The sequence below is a fragment of the Fusarium phalaenopsidis genome (genome assembly GCF_050370095.1).
Source record: "Fusarium phalaenopsidis strain FUZ10S chromosome Unknown contig_32278, whole genome shotgun sequence".
Classification (NCBI taxonomy): Eukaryota; Fungi; Ascomycota; class Sordariomycetes; order Hypocreales; family Nectriaceae; genus Fusarium; species Fusarium phalaenopsidis.
The window spans coordinates 453,272-469,025 of NW_028145417.1; the positions used below are offsets into that span (position 1 = coordinate 453,272).

General features: G+C 53.9%; 5 protein-coding genes across 5 annotated transcripts; 2 read left to right on the forward strand and 3 right to left on the reverse strand.

Annotated features, from left to right (window-relative positions):
* Positions 1–2,435: 2,435 nt before the first annotated feature.
* Positions 2,436–4,983, forward strand: LRP88_00746 (beta-glucosidase; the record flags this gene model as incomplete). The annotated part of the gene is made up of 2 exons (XM_083237451.1): positions 2,436–2,505; positions 2,555–4,983. 2 exons carry the CDS (start codon positions 2,436–2,438, stop codon positions 4,981–4,983), a joined length of 2,499 nt encoding a protein of 832 aa, XP_083105956.1.
* A 784-nt stretch (positions 4,984–5,767) lies between these two features.
* Positions 5,768–6,576, reverse strand: LRP88_00747 (kinetochore Sim4 complex subunit Fta4; the record flags this gene model as incomplete). The annotated part of the gene is made up of 2 exons (XM_083237452.1): positions 5,768–6,195; positions 6,246–6,576. 2 exons carry the CDS (start codon positions 6,574–6,576, stop codon positions 5,768–5,770), a joined length of 759 nt encoding a protein of 252 aa, XP_083105957.1.
* A 1,725-nt stretch (positions 6,577–8,301) lies between these two features.
* LRP88_00748 (carotenoid oxygenase) lies at positions 8,302–10,174 on the forward strand (the record flags this gene model as incomplete). The annotated part of the gene is made up of 3 exons (XM_083237453.1): positions 8,302–8,421; positions 8,477–8,869; positions 8,963–10,174. 3 exons carry the CDS (start codon positions 8,302–8,304, stop codon positions 10,172–10,174), a joined length of 1,725 nt encoding a protein of 574 aa, XP_083105958.1.
* Positions 10,175–11,713: 1,539 nt separating this feature from the next.
* LRP88_00749 (NifU-like N terminal domain-containing protein) lies at positions 11,714–12,366 on the reverse strand (the record flags this gene model as incomplete). The annotated part of the gene is made up of 2 exons (XM_083237454.1): positions 11,714–11,856; positions 11,937–12,366. The coding sequence occupies 2 exons, from the start codon at positions 12,364–12,366 to the stop codon at positions 11,714–11,716; spliced, it is 573 nt and encodes a 190-aa protein (XP_083105959.1).
* A 1,692-nt stretch (positions 12,367–14,058) lies between these two features.
* LRP88_00750 (cytochrome P450) lies at positions 14,059–15,750 on the reverse strand (the record flags this gene model as incomplete). The annotated part of the gene is made up of 4 exons (XM_083237455.1): positions 14,059–14,271; positions 14,322–14,474; positions 14,522–15,498; positions 15,552–15,750. The coding sequence occupies 4 exons, from the start codon at positions 15,748–15,750 to the stop codon at positions 14,059–14,061; spliced, it is 1,542 nt and encodes a 513-aa protein (XP_083105960.1).
* Between the last annotated feature and the right edge of the window lie 4 nt (positions 15,751–15,754).

Below are 15,754 nucleotides of genomic sequence, written 5' to 3' on the forward strand. Positions count from 1 at the left end.
TGGGGGGTTTGCGAGCTGACTCCGAGCCGCCGGGGGTTGGTGTCTGTCCTTCGGGAACCGGCCTCCGGGAGGTGAGGTGAGACCGATACAGAGACGATGGATTGGATTGACTGAGTGAGCCTCGTTGGGTTTCATTCCGTGGCCGCTTCCGTGACCCGACCCTACCTTGCTAGCCTCGAGTGACACTCTTGTAAAACGTTTGGATCCATGGCCATGCCATGCAGAGAAGCCAGCAAGGTTTGGATCGACCGCCGGAGCCACGCGCTGGGCGGGACGGCGTCCAGATTAATGCCCGCGGCGATCAAATCAGGGCTGTCCAATGTCTCTCCTGGCTCTGCCCGGTGCCGTCATTTGCCCGGAGTGTGTTGCGCATGTCACTCGGCGGCCCCTCCGCTTTGGATACTTTGGGCTGATCTGGCCGTTTCTCCCTCCGTCGACAGGTGAGCACTTGAGTGTGATTCCGTAGTGGCTTCGGTAATTCCTCCGTTCAGGAAGGAAAGAAGCGCAGAGACACGGCTCGGTAGGGCGCTTCTGGCTTGTGGTGGCGCCTAGGCCACCGCCGTCGCATTTCCGCGCACCCAGCCAGAGGCGTGGAATGCACGTTGCAGGACGTCGACAAATGGCGGTAATCAGTAATGCCTGATACCACCCATGGCTGCCATTCAACTTGACCCTTCGGGTAGGGGTCTTGGCAGACGTGGCCCATCAAATTCCCATGATACGCCAGGGATCAAGGAGCAAGGGAAGCTGTGTAGGCGGACGACCCAGGGTATGTACATACATATGTACACATTGAATCAAGGCAAAATGAAACCATGGGCTCCTAGTTCCCAAACTAGTCGGTGCCGCGGGGGATCTGGACTTGGTCTAGCTCGCGTCGTATCTGTACCAAGGGTCAAGGGGCTGCTTTGACTTGCCGCCGGCTGGGACTCTTCCGGTTTGCCTGTGGCTACTGTAAGGTGCACTCCAACGTCTAAGAAGGTGTGCTGTGCTGTGTTGGTGTTCGTTGTTCCTTCGCTTCGCTTCGACCTTCACCTTCGCGTAGACGATGATGATGTAGAGTCTTGGCAAACGTAGCCACGTCGTCTGATCTGCGACACTGGTCGGGCAGAGGGAAGGGAAACGCAATCGACGCAGAATCGTGATTCAAGCATACACATATCGTGAATCAACGGATTCATCTCTCTTTGCTTTTTCTGCTGCCATTTCGTTTCGCATTTCGCCGCGCGCATGAACTGGTGGGCCCGGAATCTACGGACCAAATCCGCGACCTCCGGCGGGCGGTTGTCCGTCTCTTTCGGACACGGCGCCGCTGGGCTAGATTTCCGGCTCTATCCGGCCAAGACCAAGGCCAAGACCAAGACCAGGCCCAGGTCACGAACGAGCTCCTCCAAGAAGACGATGGCGAGATGGCCTCACGCTTCACGATTGCGGTTACACAGACGAGCCTCAGCCGGCTCCCGGGGCAGCGGGACTGCCCTTCGTGATCCGGCTCCTTGGGTAGCCCTTCCCGCCCCAGCTACCATGGCCTTGGGAGCGGAACCTGTTGGTGTGGGAGGGATTCACGCAACGGTCGACGGCGGCGGAAACGGTTGGTTCCAGCTGGTTCAGCTGTGATTGTTTGTCCCTCGCCAAGTCTTTGTGTTCGCCGTGTTGGTCACAAGCCTGCAGAGCAGCTGACCAGCGTGGGTGATGGTTGCTGAGCCAAGCTGATGCGAAGAAAATAGGCGCGATATGATCTCTCACGTTTTGATACTGGAGTTGCCCTTGTCAAACTCATGCCAAGCTCTTGACAAGTCTACCCCACGATTCCGGATTATTCCCACTTTCCTCTTGGCTCTGGCACGTGATCTATCACCTGACCGTTACCTGACTAACACCTTCAACTTCAACCTTCACCGTGATTTACAGCTCGTTCCATTTTAGCACGAGCACGATCTCATGACAAATGAAGACGCCGTTCTCTTGTCCGCGTAATTCTTCTTTCCCCGCTTCCTCCTGTTGTTTCCTTGCTCTTGGTTTGCCTGGCGGAATATCGTCCCGACGAAGCGACAAGCCTGACAGGGGTAATGGAAAGAGCACTTCTGATAGGCCGAGTGGCCGGTTAAACCTCGCTAGAAATCGTGACAGCTGCGGCGTCGTGGGGCTTCACCTCCAACTTGACGCTCTTCTGGCATCATGAGACGGGATTCTTGGGTTCAATTGGCAAATGACTTGCCAGAATCGACGATTACTACAGGCCGGCCATGCATCTTGTTCAGGCAGAACTTTCAGCCAAGCTGCTGCGGGGTTGGTATTTAACCAGGTGCTTTCTCCTGAGAGATTTGAAGGAGGGCATGTCTCGCTCGTGGACCAGATTGCAGGTCCTCAAGAATTGACTGATATTCGTCTCCTAAACCTTTTCTTTCGTGACCGAGACCGTTGTACTGGTGAAAATGGCCGATTTTAACGTTGAGGAGGTCCTCAAGAAGCTCACGCTCGCAGACAAGGTCGCTCTGCTTGCAGGTTTGTGACACAACACCATGGACAGCAACTCGACTAACTCTCCCCCAAGGTGTCGACTTTTGGCACACCAAAGCCCTTCCTGACCATGGGGTCCCCTCCATCCGTCTCTCAGATGGTCCCAATGGCGTGAGAGGAACCAAGTTCTTCAACGGCATCCCCGCAGCATGCTTCCCTTGTGGTACCGGCCTTGGTGCTACTTTTAACCAAGAGCTACTTGAGGAGGCAGGAAAGAAAATGGGCGAAGAGGCCATCGGAAAGAGTGCACATGTCATCCTGGGCCCAACAATCAACATGCAACGCTCTCCCCTCGGCGGACGTGGCTTTGAGTCTATCGGCGAGGACCCCTTCCTCGCTGGTCTTGGAGCTGCTGCCATCGTCAGGGGTATCCAGAGCACAGGTGTTCAGGCTACCGTCAAGCACTTTGTCTGCAACGATCAGGAACACAAGCGCATGAATGTCCAGGCCATCGTCACGGAGCGCGCCCTCCGCGAGATCTATGCCCTTCCCTTCCAGCTTACTGTGCGAGACGCCAAGCCCGGCGCCTTCATGACTGCCTACAACGGCGTGAATGGAGTCTCGTGCAGCGAGAACCCCAAGCTGCTCAACGACCTCCTCCGAAAGGAATGGGGTTGGGAGGGTCTTGTCATGAGCGATTGGTATGGAACTTACAGCGTCTCTGATGCCGTCAAAGCTGGTCTGGACCTTGAGATGCCTGGCCCTTCTCGCTGGCGAGGTGATGTCCTCAGTTTTGCTGCTTCCACTGATAAAGTCTGGGGACACGAAATTGACGAGCGTGCCCGACAAGTGCTCAGGTTCGTGAAGAAGTGCGCTGCTTCTGGTATCCCTGAGAACGGGCCGGAGAAGACGCTCAACACCCCCGAGACAGCGGCTCTTCTGCGCAAGATCGGAAACGAGAGCATTGTCCTTCTCAAGAACGAGAAGAATCTTCTTCCCCTCTCAAAGGACAAGAAGACGCTCGTCATTGGTCCCAACGCCAAGATCTCAACCTACCACGGCGGTGGCTCTGCCTCACTCGCTGCTTACTACGCCGTCACGCCCTACGATGGCATCGCTGAGAAGCTTGGCAGTGCTCCAGCCTACACCGTCGGTGCTCACACTCACAAGCTGCTGCCCCTTCTTGGAGACCAGACCAAGGGTCCCGATGGCAAGTCTGGCATGAGCTGGAAGGTGTTCAACCAGCCTCCAAGCGTGTCTGCTCGTGAGCCTGTCCAAGAGCTCTGGCTGACCAAGACGGAGATGCACCTAGTCGACTTTTACAGCGACAAGGTCGAGGACCTGTGGTATGCCGACCTCGAGGGCACGCTCCAGGTCGAAGAGGATGCGACCTACGAGTTTGGCGTCGTCGTATCCGGAACCGCCAAGCTCTATGTCAACGGCGATCTTGTCGTCGACAACGCCACCAAGCAGTACCCCGGCGAGGCCTTCTTCGGCACCGCCACCCGCGAGGAGCTCGGCCGCATGGACCTCAAGAAGGGCGAGAAGTATCAAGTCAAGGTCGAGTTCGCCTCGGCCCCTAGCTTCACCCTCAAGTTTGACAGACGCGTCGACGGACACGGCTCCCTGCGCGTGGGTGCCTGCAAGGTGATTGACGCCCAGAAGGAGATTGAGCGCTCCGTCGCTCTCGCCAAGGAACACGACCAGGTCATCATCTGCGGCGGTCTGAACGCGGACTGGGAGACCGAGGGCTCGGACCGCGCGACCATGAAGCTCCCTGGCGTTCTGGACGAACTCATCACCGCTGTCTCAGCTGCGAACCCCAACACCACTGTCGTCATGCAGACTGGAACTCCTGAGGAGATGCCCTGGCTCGATGACGTTCCTGCTGTGATCCAGGCCTGGTACGGCGGCAACGAGACGGGTAACTCGATTGCTGATATCCTCTTTGGAGACGCCAACCCCTCTGGCAAGCTGTCCCTCAGCTTCCCCAAGCGTCTCACCGATGTCCCAGCTTTCCTCAACTTCCGCACCGAGGCAGGCCGGACGCTCTACGGCGAGGACATCTACCTGGGATACCGATACTACGAGTTTGCTGACCGCGAGGTCAACTTCCCCTTCGGCCACGGCCTCTCCTACACAACTTTTGCCTTCTCAGACCTCGCCGTCTCTTCCTCCGAGGGCAAGCTCACCGCAAGCTTCAAGATCCGCAACACAGGCTCCATCCGAGGCGCCGAAGTCGCGCAGCTGTACGTGAAGCCGCTGCAGGCGGCCAAGGTGAACCGGCCCGTCAAGGAGCTCAAGGGTTTCGCCAAGGTTGAGCTCGACGCGGGCGCCGAGCAGGCGGTGACCATCTCTGAGCTTGAGAAGTACGCGGCCGCTTACTTTGACGAGGAGAAGGACCAGTGGTGCGTTGAGGCTGGTGAGTACGAGGTTATCATCAGTGACAGCAGTGTCGTTGGTGACAAGGCACTCAAGGGATCGTTCAAGGTTGACGAGACCTACTGGTGGTCTGGCATATGATGATGGAGCTTTTACGCCTGTTAATGATAAATTCCTAGATAGTTATGAAGTACTTGATTTGATACATCATCTCGTCATCCTGTCGTGCTCCCAAAGGGTAACGTTGTAGTCTTCTTTGTTGCTCCCCATAGCTTGTATATAGCTCCTCATGATGCGGCATACTGAAAACCGGTCGTTGAAACCCATCAAGTTCCGGATACACAACTCGTCTGTCTTAGACAAAGATACATGGACACCTCCGTCGACAAGATTCTCGGTTTCTTGCGTTGAATCTCGACCACCCCTCATATGGGGCAGCGGCAAGATAACTGACTGATTTCCTGGCGATACCAATGTCGGATTGCGGCTCTACACTCGGTGTTCAGCTTTGCCTAGCTCTGTAGGGCCATCTCGGAACTGTAGGTGAGCGAGGCCAAGGCGGTAAGAATTCTGACCATTCGCCCTCGCTGGGGCTTCATTGGCCTTCCCATCGGCTTTTGATAATGCGGCCGACTGATGCCAGGGGTTGGTTGAATCCAAGTAATGATGCATTGGATGATTCATCAGACTCATGAAATGAATCGCCACTTGTGTGTAGGCTCAGAGTGATATAATCATAAGCTGTCGTAGATCTTGATTGTCGTCTTCGGCAAGCAACCCAGAGCTCAGAGCGAGCTGGGGGTTGACGTTGAAGCTTCCTCTTAATAGGGCCGTTTCGATATGCTGGGACGGAATACCCATGAGCGAAGTGAAGCGGCGTGCCTAACGCCAGGGAATTCGCCTCAGTTGTCTGACTTGAGCTCACTTATGAGGGAAACACCTTGTCATCAGCAAGAAACTGATCAACACGCCTCTTTCGGCCCTGAGCCCCAACTTCGCTCAAGTTGATCTCCTTGGCAGAGCCATTCGAAGCTTGATCAGGCAAAGCATGAACACGACCACCAACTCTGGCCAGCAAGAAGCGCATTCTCTCGAGCTCCTTTTCGACGGGGCCATTCCGCGTGAGCAAGTTCTCCTGGATACCGGCTCCGTTGTCGCTCGTCTGCAAGGGCTCGACGACAGTTTTGAGGCGGTTGAGTCGCGCTACTTGCTCTTTCAACTGCTTGCGCTGCTCATTCAGCTCGGATAGCCGAGTGACGGCATCGGTGTAGTGCTTGGCTTCTGTGGGGTAGTCGTTGACATCCTTGTCTGACGGCCAAGTTGGCGGAAGAGACTCAATGGCTTTATCGCCAGCTTCATACATGTTAGCATGTGAAGCTTACAATAGATTCAACGAGACTCACTTAAATCAAGCTCTCTGCCAATACTGCCCTCAACGTCGGCCACTCCTCCCACCCTACGCGCAGCATCTTTGGTGTAAATATCATCAATCTGCTCAGCAATATTGCGAGTAGCCTGCGGAGCATAGACGCGACGGCAGTGCTGCTGAATAGTGTGGTTGAGATTGAGCAGGGCTTCTTGAAGGACGCGCTCAGGTATAGCTTCACTCGACGCGTCGTTGGCAGCCTGCCATGTGCGAGACGGTGCGAGAGGCTGCGCCAGCAGCGTTGTCTGGTTGACGAGGAAGGATTGCTTCAACGACGGGATCGTCGGTGCAGATGCACGGCTAGACATGATGGATTTTTATCAAGATGTGCAAGTTCCTTTGGTGTGAAGATATCTCGGTCTTGATGCTTGGTGTTGCAGTGATGTTGTTTGCGGATGTCACATGACCGCACTGAGCAGCATTCTTTTAGGCCTATGCCCCTGTAAAGTTCGCTACAGCGCTCCACCATACAAGGATCTATCATCCATCATACAAATCCCACTGACAACGGCATGTCAATTGCCTTCTACAACGTCAACTTGACTTTACTGCCATCATATCCAGCTCGATCCCGGGAGGCATCCTCTTGCTTGTCTCCGATCAAAGACCAGTTTGCATCGCCAAGAGACTCCTCCTGCAGAGGATGCAGTAGCGGCATCAGAGCAAACACCATGGACACCTAGCATACTTCATGGGGCTTGGCCTTGGGGTAGAATTCCGCGATTGCCAACTCGCGGTCTACAAATGGTTAGCTTCAAGGTCGATGACTGCTTCGAATAGCCGAATCCTCATGGACAATGTCTTGTAGATTGGCTATAGATCTGGCACGCGTTAGCGAGACATTCAACCTAGACCATTGAGATCTGTCTAACGATGCCCGACTCCGGAGAATATTGACACTGGCTTGATAGCCTACGCCTGCCAAGTCACACATGGCGGAACGCCTCGAGGTCAGCTCCAAGTCACACATTCCGATTGTCTCGAGCGAATGGGCCTCAATGCCGTGCGACAAGGTTCTTTTTCGTAGCCTTGTGGGTTCCCCATGGTTCACCGACCAGGAGGGGGTTCGTTCAACTTGTGTGTGCAACAATCTGGCGCTTTTCAGCCGTTGCCAACTAGTGCCTTCAACCTTGTAAAGAGAGGAGTGTCCCATATCTAGTGGATTCATCAAGCGAGCCATCGGAAATTGCATGGTTATTTCTGTCACCTACCAACTCTGATAGGTTGACAGCGGGCGACGAGAAGCGAACTGGGCGGAATATCACCGCGTCTGTTCTCGAGGGCGTTCGCCAACTTCGAGAAACCTGGAGGAGAGTGCACGTGCTATGCGAGTGCGAAGCGAAGTTGCATCTTGGCTGAGTCTGTCACCACCATCAAGAGGAGCGAAAAGGTGTGGTGGGGCAATATTCCTCAAATCAACCCCCCAAGGTTATTGTCCAAGGGCTGGCTGGGCTTGCTTGGCTTGTTCAATTTGAAAGGGGGCTTTTCCTATTGGGTTCCTGCATCAATGAATCCATTATGCTATCGAGTCTGTCCTTTGTGCATTTTCGCGGATGCGAATGCGAAATTGGGTCGTCATTGACTTGACCTTCTATACAATCGAACGTCCTTCAACACCGGGAATATCACCAAAGGATTCGTGACTGCGACCCTGACATGCATCACATTCAAATGGGGAAGTTGATTCGAAGCTGTCAGTGAAACGGTGCCATTTCTTACACGGGAAACATCCGAGTTAAGATCAGGGATTCCTTTTCGCAGTGGTTGTCAGTTGCAGCCACTTCTCAACACTGCAGCAAACACCACACGAGAGAAACCCGGGAGCAGCAACGCCCGGCATGGTATAAAGCCATCGCCATTGTCCTCGGTCGTGAATCGCAGTCTCTTTGTGTCATCTTCAAAGAGCACGCCTTGGTTTCTCTGTTCTTTGATATCTCGTCTTCCGCTGCTACACAGCATCTTCTCTTTCAACCCGGCCACAAACTCCCCTTGTGTTGCCTGTTACTGCATTTCAAGAAACCTTGATACCCGCCATGGCTCTCAACGGGCCTGGTACCTTTCATCGCACTTGCGAGCACGAGGGAGAGGACCGTTCCCAGATCACGCAAAATATCTTGGACGAATCGTGGAAGAAATGGCCCAATGAAGCTGCTGTAAGTGTCTGCCTCAATCCTCATAACATTCCCATCCATGTACTGATGTCTCTAGTTTGACCACCTTGAAGAACATCGCGGTCCCCTCCGCCTCACCCTCAAAGGCTCCATCCCCTCATGGGCTGCCGGTGCTCTCTTCCGCACCGGCCCCGGCCAAAGCCGCGTCGAGAACACAGTCCGCGGCACGCACTTTACCACACACTGGTTTGACGGCTTTGCCCAAACGCACCGCTTCGACATCGTTGTCCCTGATGATGGTGGTGATGTCCAGGTGTGGTACTCTTCCAGACGCCAGGCCGAGTCGTGGGTCGAGAGCGTCAAGAAGAAGGGATGGCGAGCTGGCATAACGTTTGGACAAAAGGCAGATCCGTGTGTGGGCATCTTTGCAAAGTTCATGAGCCACTTTGAGCCCAAGTATGGAAACAACAATGTCACCGTATTGCCCAATGTCCCAGGCCTATCCAACGCCGGGAAGTCCAAGGCTCAGGAGAACTGGCACATCACCGGCCAAAGCAAGCACAAGGCTGATGCGCCCCAAAAGAACGGCCACACGAATGGCAACGGGGCTAAGGCTCCTGCAATCCCCCTCGGCCATCGTGCGAACCTCTCCAACGTCTTCACCGCAACCGACTTTGCCGGCATCCGTCGCATCGATCCCACCACCCTCGAACCGCTCGGCCTCGCCATGCAGAGCGCCCTCGACCCTCTCCTCAGCGGTCCTTGCTCATGCGCACACGCCCAGCGCGATCCTATAACTGGAGACTACTTCAACTACAACCTCGACTTTGGTCGATACCCGACCTACCGCGTCTTCCGGGTCGATGCAGCCTCGGGTAAGACGGAGATCCTCGCCACAGTGACGGACCCGAACGTCCCGCCTGCGTACCTGCACAGCTTCTTCCTGACTGACAACTATGTCGTCATTTGTATCCCGTCGTCGCACTATGCGTGGAGTGGACTGAAGATGCTGTGGAAGAGCAACATTCTTGAGTCCCTTCTGCCATTTGACGAGAACAAGAAGTGCAAGTGGCTCGTTGTTGACCGGCGGCATGGAAAGGGGCTTGTGGCTACTTTTTCAACGCCTGCGGCTTTCTTCTTCCACTCCGTCAACGCTTTCGAGGAGCATGTCAAGGACGAGAATGGCAAGGAGCACATTGAGCTCTGCTTTGACTTGTCTAAGTACCAGAACATGGACATCATCAAGGGATTCTACTATGATGTAATCCTTGACCGCAACGACGCCACAAAGAAGTACTGGTTTGAGGGCAAGCGATACGAGAATTCGTTTCCCATTTTTACCAGATACCGCTTCAGAATGCCCACAGGGGCACCAGACATGTCATTTTCGGCCACTGCGAAGGAGGACCTCTGCATCCCAACTCCTCACGCTGGCGAGCTCTCAACTATCCATCCTCTCCGTTTGGGGAAACCCTATCGCTTTGTCTACGGCGCGACTCTGCGTGGTCTCGGCACTATTGTCGATGCGCTGGTCAAGACGGATGTGATTACTAGGGAGGCGCTGATCTGGAGTGGACCAGAGGGGCATACACCAGGAGAGCCTGTATTTGTACCGCGGCCTGAGGCAGAGGATGAGGATGATGGTGTGGTATTGAGCGTGGTTGTTGATGGTGTCACAGAGACTACCTATCTCTTGTGCTTGGATGGCAAGACGATGGAGGAATTGGGGAGAGCCGAGGCAGACTTTGCCATCGGGATGGGATTTCATGGCGTTCATGTGCCAGTGGCTCAGTGAAAGGATCACGGTTGAATGATTCTCCTGGTGGGAGCAAGCGTGTATATTGTCCGCCCTGAATTGGGGGCTGGAGGATGATCTAGCATTGAAGAAGTTTCGGGAGTGAGCGAGTGTATATCATGAGACGGCCGTTAATCTGTAGTGTGAGAAAGGGAGGGCCTACCTAATCAAAGACAAGCACACAATGCTTGAAAGAGGCCAAGTAGCTGGTATCATCCAGATAATTGAAAGTAATGAAATATAACAAGGCTGTACATGTCCAAACCTACCCCTACATCTCAAAACACCATGAGGATGATATCAAGATCCCCCATTAAGTCTTTCGTACGAGATACGAAAAACCCCACAAACCCTCCTCCCATCCTTCCAAACTGCCGGAAAACAATTCATTTCTTACCTCCAAGCCCTACCCCGCGAAATGCAACGTGGTGGCTTTTTCCAATGTGTGGATTATGGCCTGATGTTTGACGCTCACCCCTGCCCGGATATAATCTACCCCCAAGAGGATTTATTCCCCTGGGAAATATAGATAAGATCTCATGACGCCAGAGAGTAGCATCGCGGACTTGTACCTCCTTTTTTCTACATTGTCCGTTGTTCAAAGATCAATGCACGACACGCATGGTCAGCACATGGCTTCTCCAGGTGGGGTGATTGATAAGGCGCCGCGAGTCTGGAATCGCGAGATGCCGACCGGGGAAGGCATCCAGGCCTGCCGATTGGAAAGGGTCTCTGGGTTAGGGGGATATGACTTTATTCAAGGTTGAGATGGCGACGGTTAAACATGAGTTAGGCTGACACTTGTTAAGGGGAGGATGAGCGGTGACGGGGATACTCTAAGACGATAGAGTCAAAACTCGTGATGTTGGGTCGAGACACGAGATCTGTGGGCTATTCACGGTGAGCACGTCAGGCGTCAGTGACTGGAGAACCAGGGATTCGGCACAGCCAAGGACTCCGCGGACATGAGGCTGAAAGTGAGCCATCGTCTCGGAGATGACAACCCTCCCGAACCCGGAGATGCTCATCTGATAACCAGCGTATCAATCAGCAAACATGTCACATGTATCACGTGTTGTGGCGACATCCTCTTGTGTTGTTGAAACATTTGACATTTCATGCTCCAGTGGCTAATAGTTACAGTTGGTTCACAACAACTTCTCATCTCCCCCGCTCAACTGCACGCTGTCCCCGTATAATGCATTCGTCTCAACCGCCCCCCCCGGTTCCCCTGTAGAGCCGATCACTCCTTGTGTGATTCAAGCAAAAGTAAACATTTGAACCCCTGACTCCCAAAGTAAAATAGTTCCCAAGTGTGCGCGAGAAAAGAAGGAGAGATGAGATGGGGGCCTCCATCTGGTGCAGCCGATGTGCACTGTTCGCCTGGCCGGCGAGTTCCCTCTCCTATGTGTAGTCTCATGCTACTTTTTTTTCATCCAGCCTCAGTGAGGGTATCATTCCAATAGTTCCCAATCGTAGCGATATGGCGACGATGGCGACATGTGATATATGTTGGGTCGTATGTGCGCGCATGTACGCTTAGGCGGTGGCGGCGGCAGGCTCGGCAGTAGGCATCTTCATGCCAGTGCCGCTGAGGTTGCTGATCTTGGCGTTGGGGTTCTTGGTGTAGTAGTCCGAGATGGCAGACTTGATGGCATCCTCAGCCAGCATGGAGCAGTGGACTATATATCAGAGTCAGTGAGCTGTGAGTGAGATATGCCGCAATTGAGCGACGGCGTGAGTGATATAAGGGTATACATACGCTTGACGGGGGGTAAGCAGAGCTCCTTGGCAATCTCAGTGTTCTTGACCTTGCCAGCCTCATCCAGGCTCATGCCGCGGACAAGCTCAGTGAGGTAGCTGCTAGAAGCGATAGCCGAACCGCAGCCGAAGGTCTTGAACTTGACATCCGAGATCTTCTGGGTCTCAGGGTCGACACGGATCTGAAGCTTCATGACATCGCCACAGGCGGGGGCGCCGACGAGGCCAGTGCCGACATCGAGATCCTTCTTGTTCATGGACCCGACATTTCGGGGCCGCGAGTAGTGGTCGAGCACCTTCTCATGGTAGGAGCGAGAGGCGTTGACGGCGACGGCGGGAGCGAGCTGTCGCGCAGGGACGAGGGCAGGGCGGGCGAGGGGAGCAGCGAGAGCAGCTCGCCGCGAGACAGCGCGAAGTCCTCGAGAGAACATTGTGAATATATGAGTGTGTGGGTGAGTGTGTGCGGACGGGATATATGCCGAGATTGACAGAGGAGAGCTGCGCTTGAGCCGACGGAAAGGAGTCGAGGATGCAGCTACAGCAACGAGGTTTGTCTGTGATTAGGATCGGAGTGAATTCGACGAGTGTCGTTGATATGGTCGATGCAAGTTGGTGATGCAGGATCCAAGTTTGTCGGGAGGCGAAAGGGCAAAAAGGCGATGACGGAAGGAGGAATTTCAGCTCCTCAGAAGGCGTCCGGCTTTGCTCAAAAAAAGAATGCGGGACTTGCACAGGATGGCGATTTCGGCCAATGCATCGCGGTGGTGTGGGTCTCTACTCGACCAATCACCGAGCTTCGATTGCTCGGCCATTACGTCTTTGCTGGCTCGGTCCTCCTCGGAGAAGAGAGCCAGAGGGAAGGTAACGACCCACATCGCGCTTCCCCTCTCTCCTCTTTCCTCTCCCAGTTGTTTTACCACAAGAGGAATGGTTTGGCGGCATTGTCAGTCTTTTCTCCATTTAGTTAGACATACAGCGTCTGATTGGAGGGGAAGGGGCAAGCGTGGCCGGGGACCCGGACCCAGCCTGCATCTGATAAGATGGGCTGGGAATATTGTGGATGCCAACATTTGTCATTACTTGCTAGACGAATCACCGCCCGTCGCAGCTTCGGAGCACCGCATCGTTGGCCGTCCTCTGGGCGAGAGCGAGCGGATAGGTACATACTGTACAGTAGCTCCGCACCGCAGAAACCCGCTATTCACCGGTATCTTGCTCCGTGGTCCCTCCAACCCTAACGCTGATGATCGGTCGCGGATCTGGCCAAATGGAAGTCGGCGATAGTTAATAGAGACGGTCACGTTCAATGTACATTGGTCTCAAGTGTCTGACCAGCAAGCGACCTCGGTACTCGTTCTCCGAGGAGTTGTGCTCTTCAATAACGGTTACACACCTTTATCAGATAGATAAGCCCTACCTCTACAGATTGATAAGTCGGCATCGATCCCGTCCTCCGTCCGCGGGGGAACGACCATGTCCGCGGGGGACGGAGACACGGTACTGCTCCGCGGGCAGGGGAGATGCAGACGACACAAAAACCAGGATTTAATGACTCTATTCAGAGGCGAGGCTCGATATTTTTTTTCCTTCTCTCTTCCCTATCCCGAGGTTCAACAACGGACAGGCCTCGTCGGTGGATCTCGGCCGTTCGGCGCAGCGAAATCGCCGGTCGCCCAATTCACGGAGTCGGTGTTACGGCACCGGACATACCACGGAAGCCACGGATGACGAGTCAATGGCGAATACAACAATTACGTTGTGTGGCCAATGCTTGAATTTACCGAAGGATGACATCCCTTTCACATGAACAAAAACTGGTACAAACCTCGAATTTTCCCATCAAAAGGTCGGTAAATGTTAGCGTTCGGTCTTGGCTCGCCGGACCCTCGGGGATACCCCCAGACCATGGAATTCGGGGCTATCCTCCGGCCAGCCGGCATTTGTCCTCGAGACAAGCCTTTCCCTGTCCGGATCCATGCAAACACAGACGGGGCATCATGCAGTTATCACTGGAGCTCCTAGTCTGACAACCAAAGATTTGAAATACTAGCCTGCAGGTTTGTTTCGCTTGACTATTTCCTTCAACGGACTATTATCAACGTTGGTCCGAATCCGTGCCTTGGTTAAAACATATCGCTCTTCTCCGCTTGGCGCATCTCAACCCGAACCTTAAAGTCCAGCGGCTTCACGAACCAGTAGTTCTGCGTGTGCCACTCCTCCCGCTGTAGTGATGGATCAAGCCCGAAGTCAAAGTCTCGAACAATTCGGGGGATGAGCTTGGACATTTCAAGCATTGAAACATGTCGTCCAATGCATGTTCGAGAGCCGAGTCCGAACTGTACAAAAGGTCAGGAGGGTCACTGCTGTGTGTAGTTGGGTCTCTTACAGGCATATAGTAACGGTTCATCATAGAGAGCCTTGCTGCATCGTCCACTAACCATCGATCGGGGTTGAATGTCTCGGCATCATCACCAAAGACTCGATGATCGCGGTGTGCTACCCAAGTGTTGATGCCAACTGTGGTCTGTATCATGATTGACTCGTCAGTCTCTTCTCATATAGTACCAGATCGTCGCGTTGACTCACGCCTTCCGGGAAGAATCGTCCGGCAATCGTTGCTCCTCCTTCAGGGACCACTCGCTCCAGTGGTAGTCCGGTGGCGGGATGCATCCGCAGCGCCTCCTTGATAACCGCTTGAAGATATGGCAACTGCTGGCTCTCCTTGAATGTTGGCGACTTGGACAGGCTTCCCTTAGCAGTTAGGTCATCAATCTCGTCCCTCAGCTTCTGCAGACAGGCGGGGTGCTTAAGTAGATAGTAAAGGACCGCGGAGAGGCTGATGGCCGTAGTATCAGAGCCTGCTACCATATTTGATGTACACCCAGCTAGTACATGAAAAGATGTAAAGACATCCGGATCGGCTGCATGTTTTGCCAAAAACTTGGTGAGAAAGTCTTCCATGGTGACTGCGCTCTCTTCAGCCACAGGCTTGGGAGTGACCTGCGCTTCACGGATTCTCTCGTTAGTGAAGCTCAGCACGTAAGCTCTTCCGGCACCTTTCGCGCCGGCAAGGTAATTTTTGAGAGGGAATAGATATCGGTGCAAGCTGGGGAAGATGCCAACGAGCGTGGCGTAGCCCAAGTGCTCTTCCAACGCGCTGATGACGCCTCGAATATCGTCACCACGATCCAGAAAGCCAAGTCTTTTGGCATAAGTGATCAAGCCGATGACATCAAATGCGTAGCACTGAAACCAATGTCTCATGTCCACAAGCATGTTGGACCTTGACATCTCAGCGAGTCGCTGCGTGAAGAGGTCAGAGCACTCGTCCACAAAGGGCTCGTAGTGAACCAGAGACGACATTGCATAGGTCGCTTGATAGAGCCTTCGGTTTTGGGCATGGCGCTTGATTGACTGATCACTGAAGATGGCCCATTGCCCAGGACTAGCCCATGATGAATACCATGATGACTTGGGGAAGTGGTTGCCCAGGCCGTAGATGATCTTGGCGGCTTCTGGGTCGTTGAAGCTGTAGCGGTTTGGGCCGTAGCGGACAATTGTTCCTATATCAAGTACTCAGCGTCAAATGCTGAGATGAGAAGGCAAGTGAGTGTACCGTATTTCTTGTGTAATTCCACATTTACATCCTGGAAAGACCCCTTACGGACGTTCCAGAAATACCAGCCATCGGTGAATCGTGCCAGAAACGGACCTGGCACAGTCCGAAGCGGGGATCGGATAAATTGAACAAGAAAGCGGACAAGAAACGCGATGAAAAGGACGGGAAGTACATATAACGAGATTGAGGACTCCATAGTA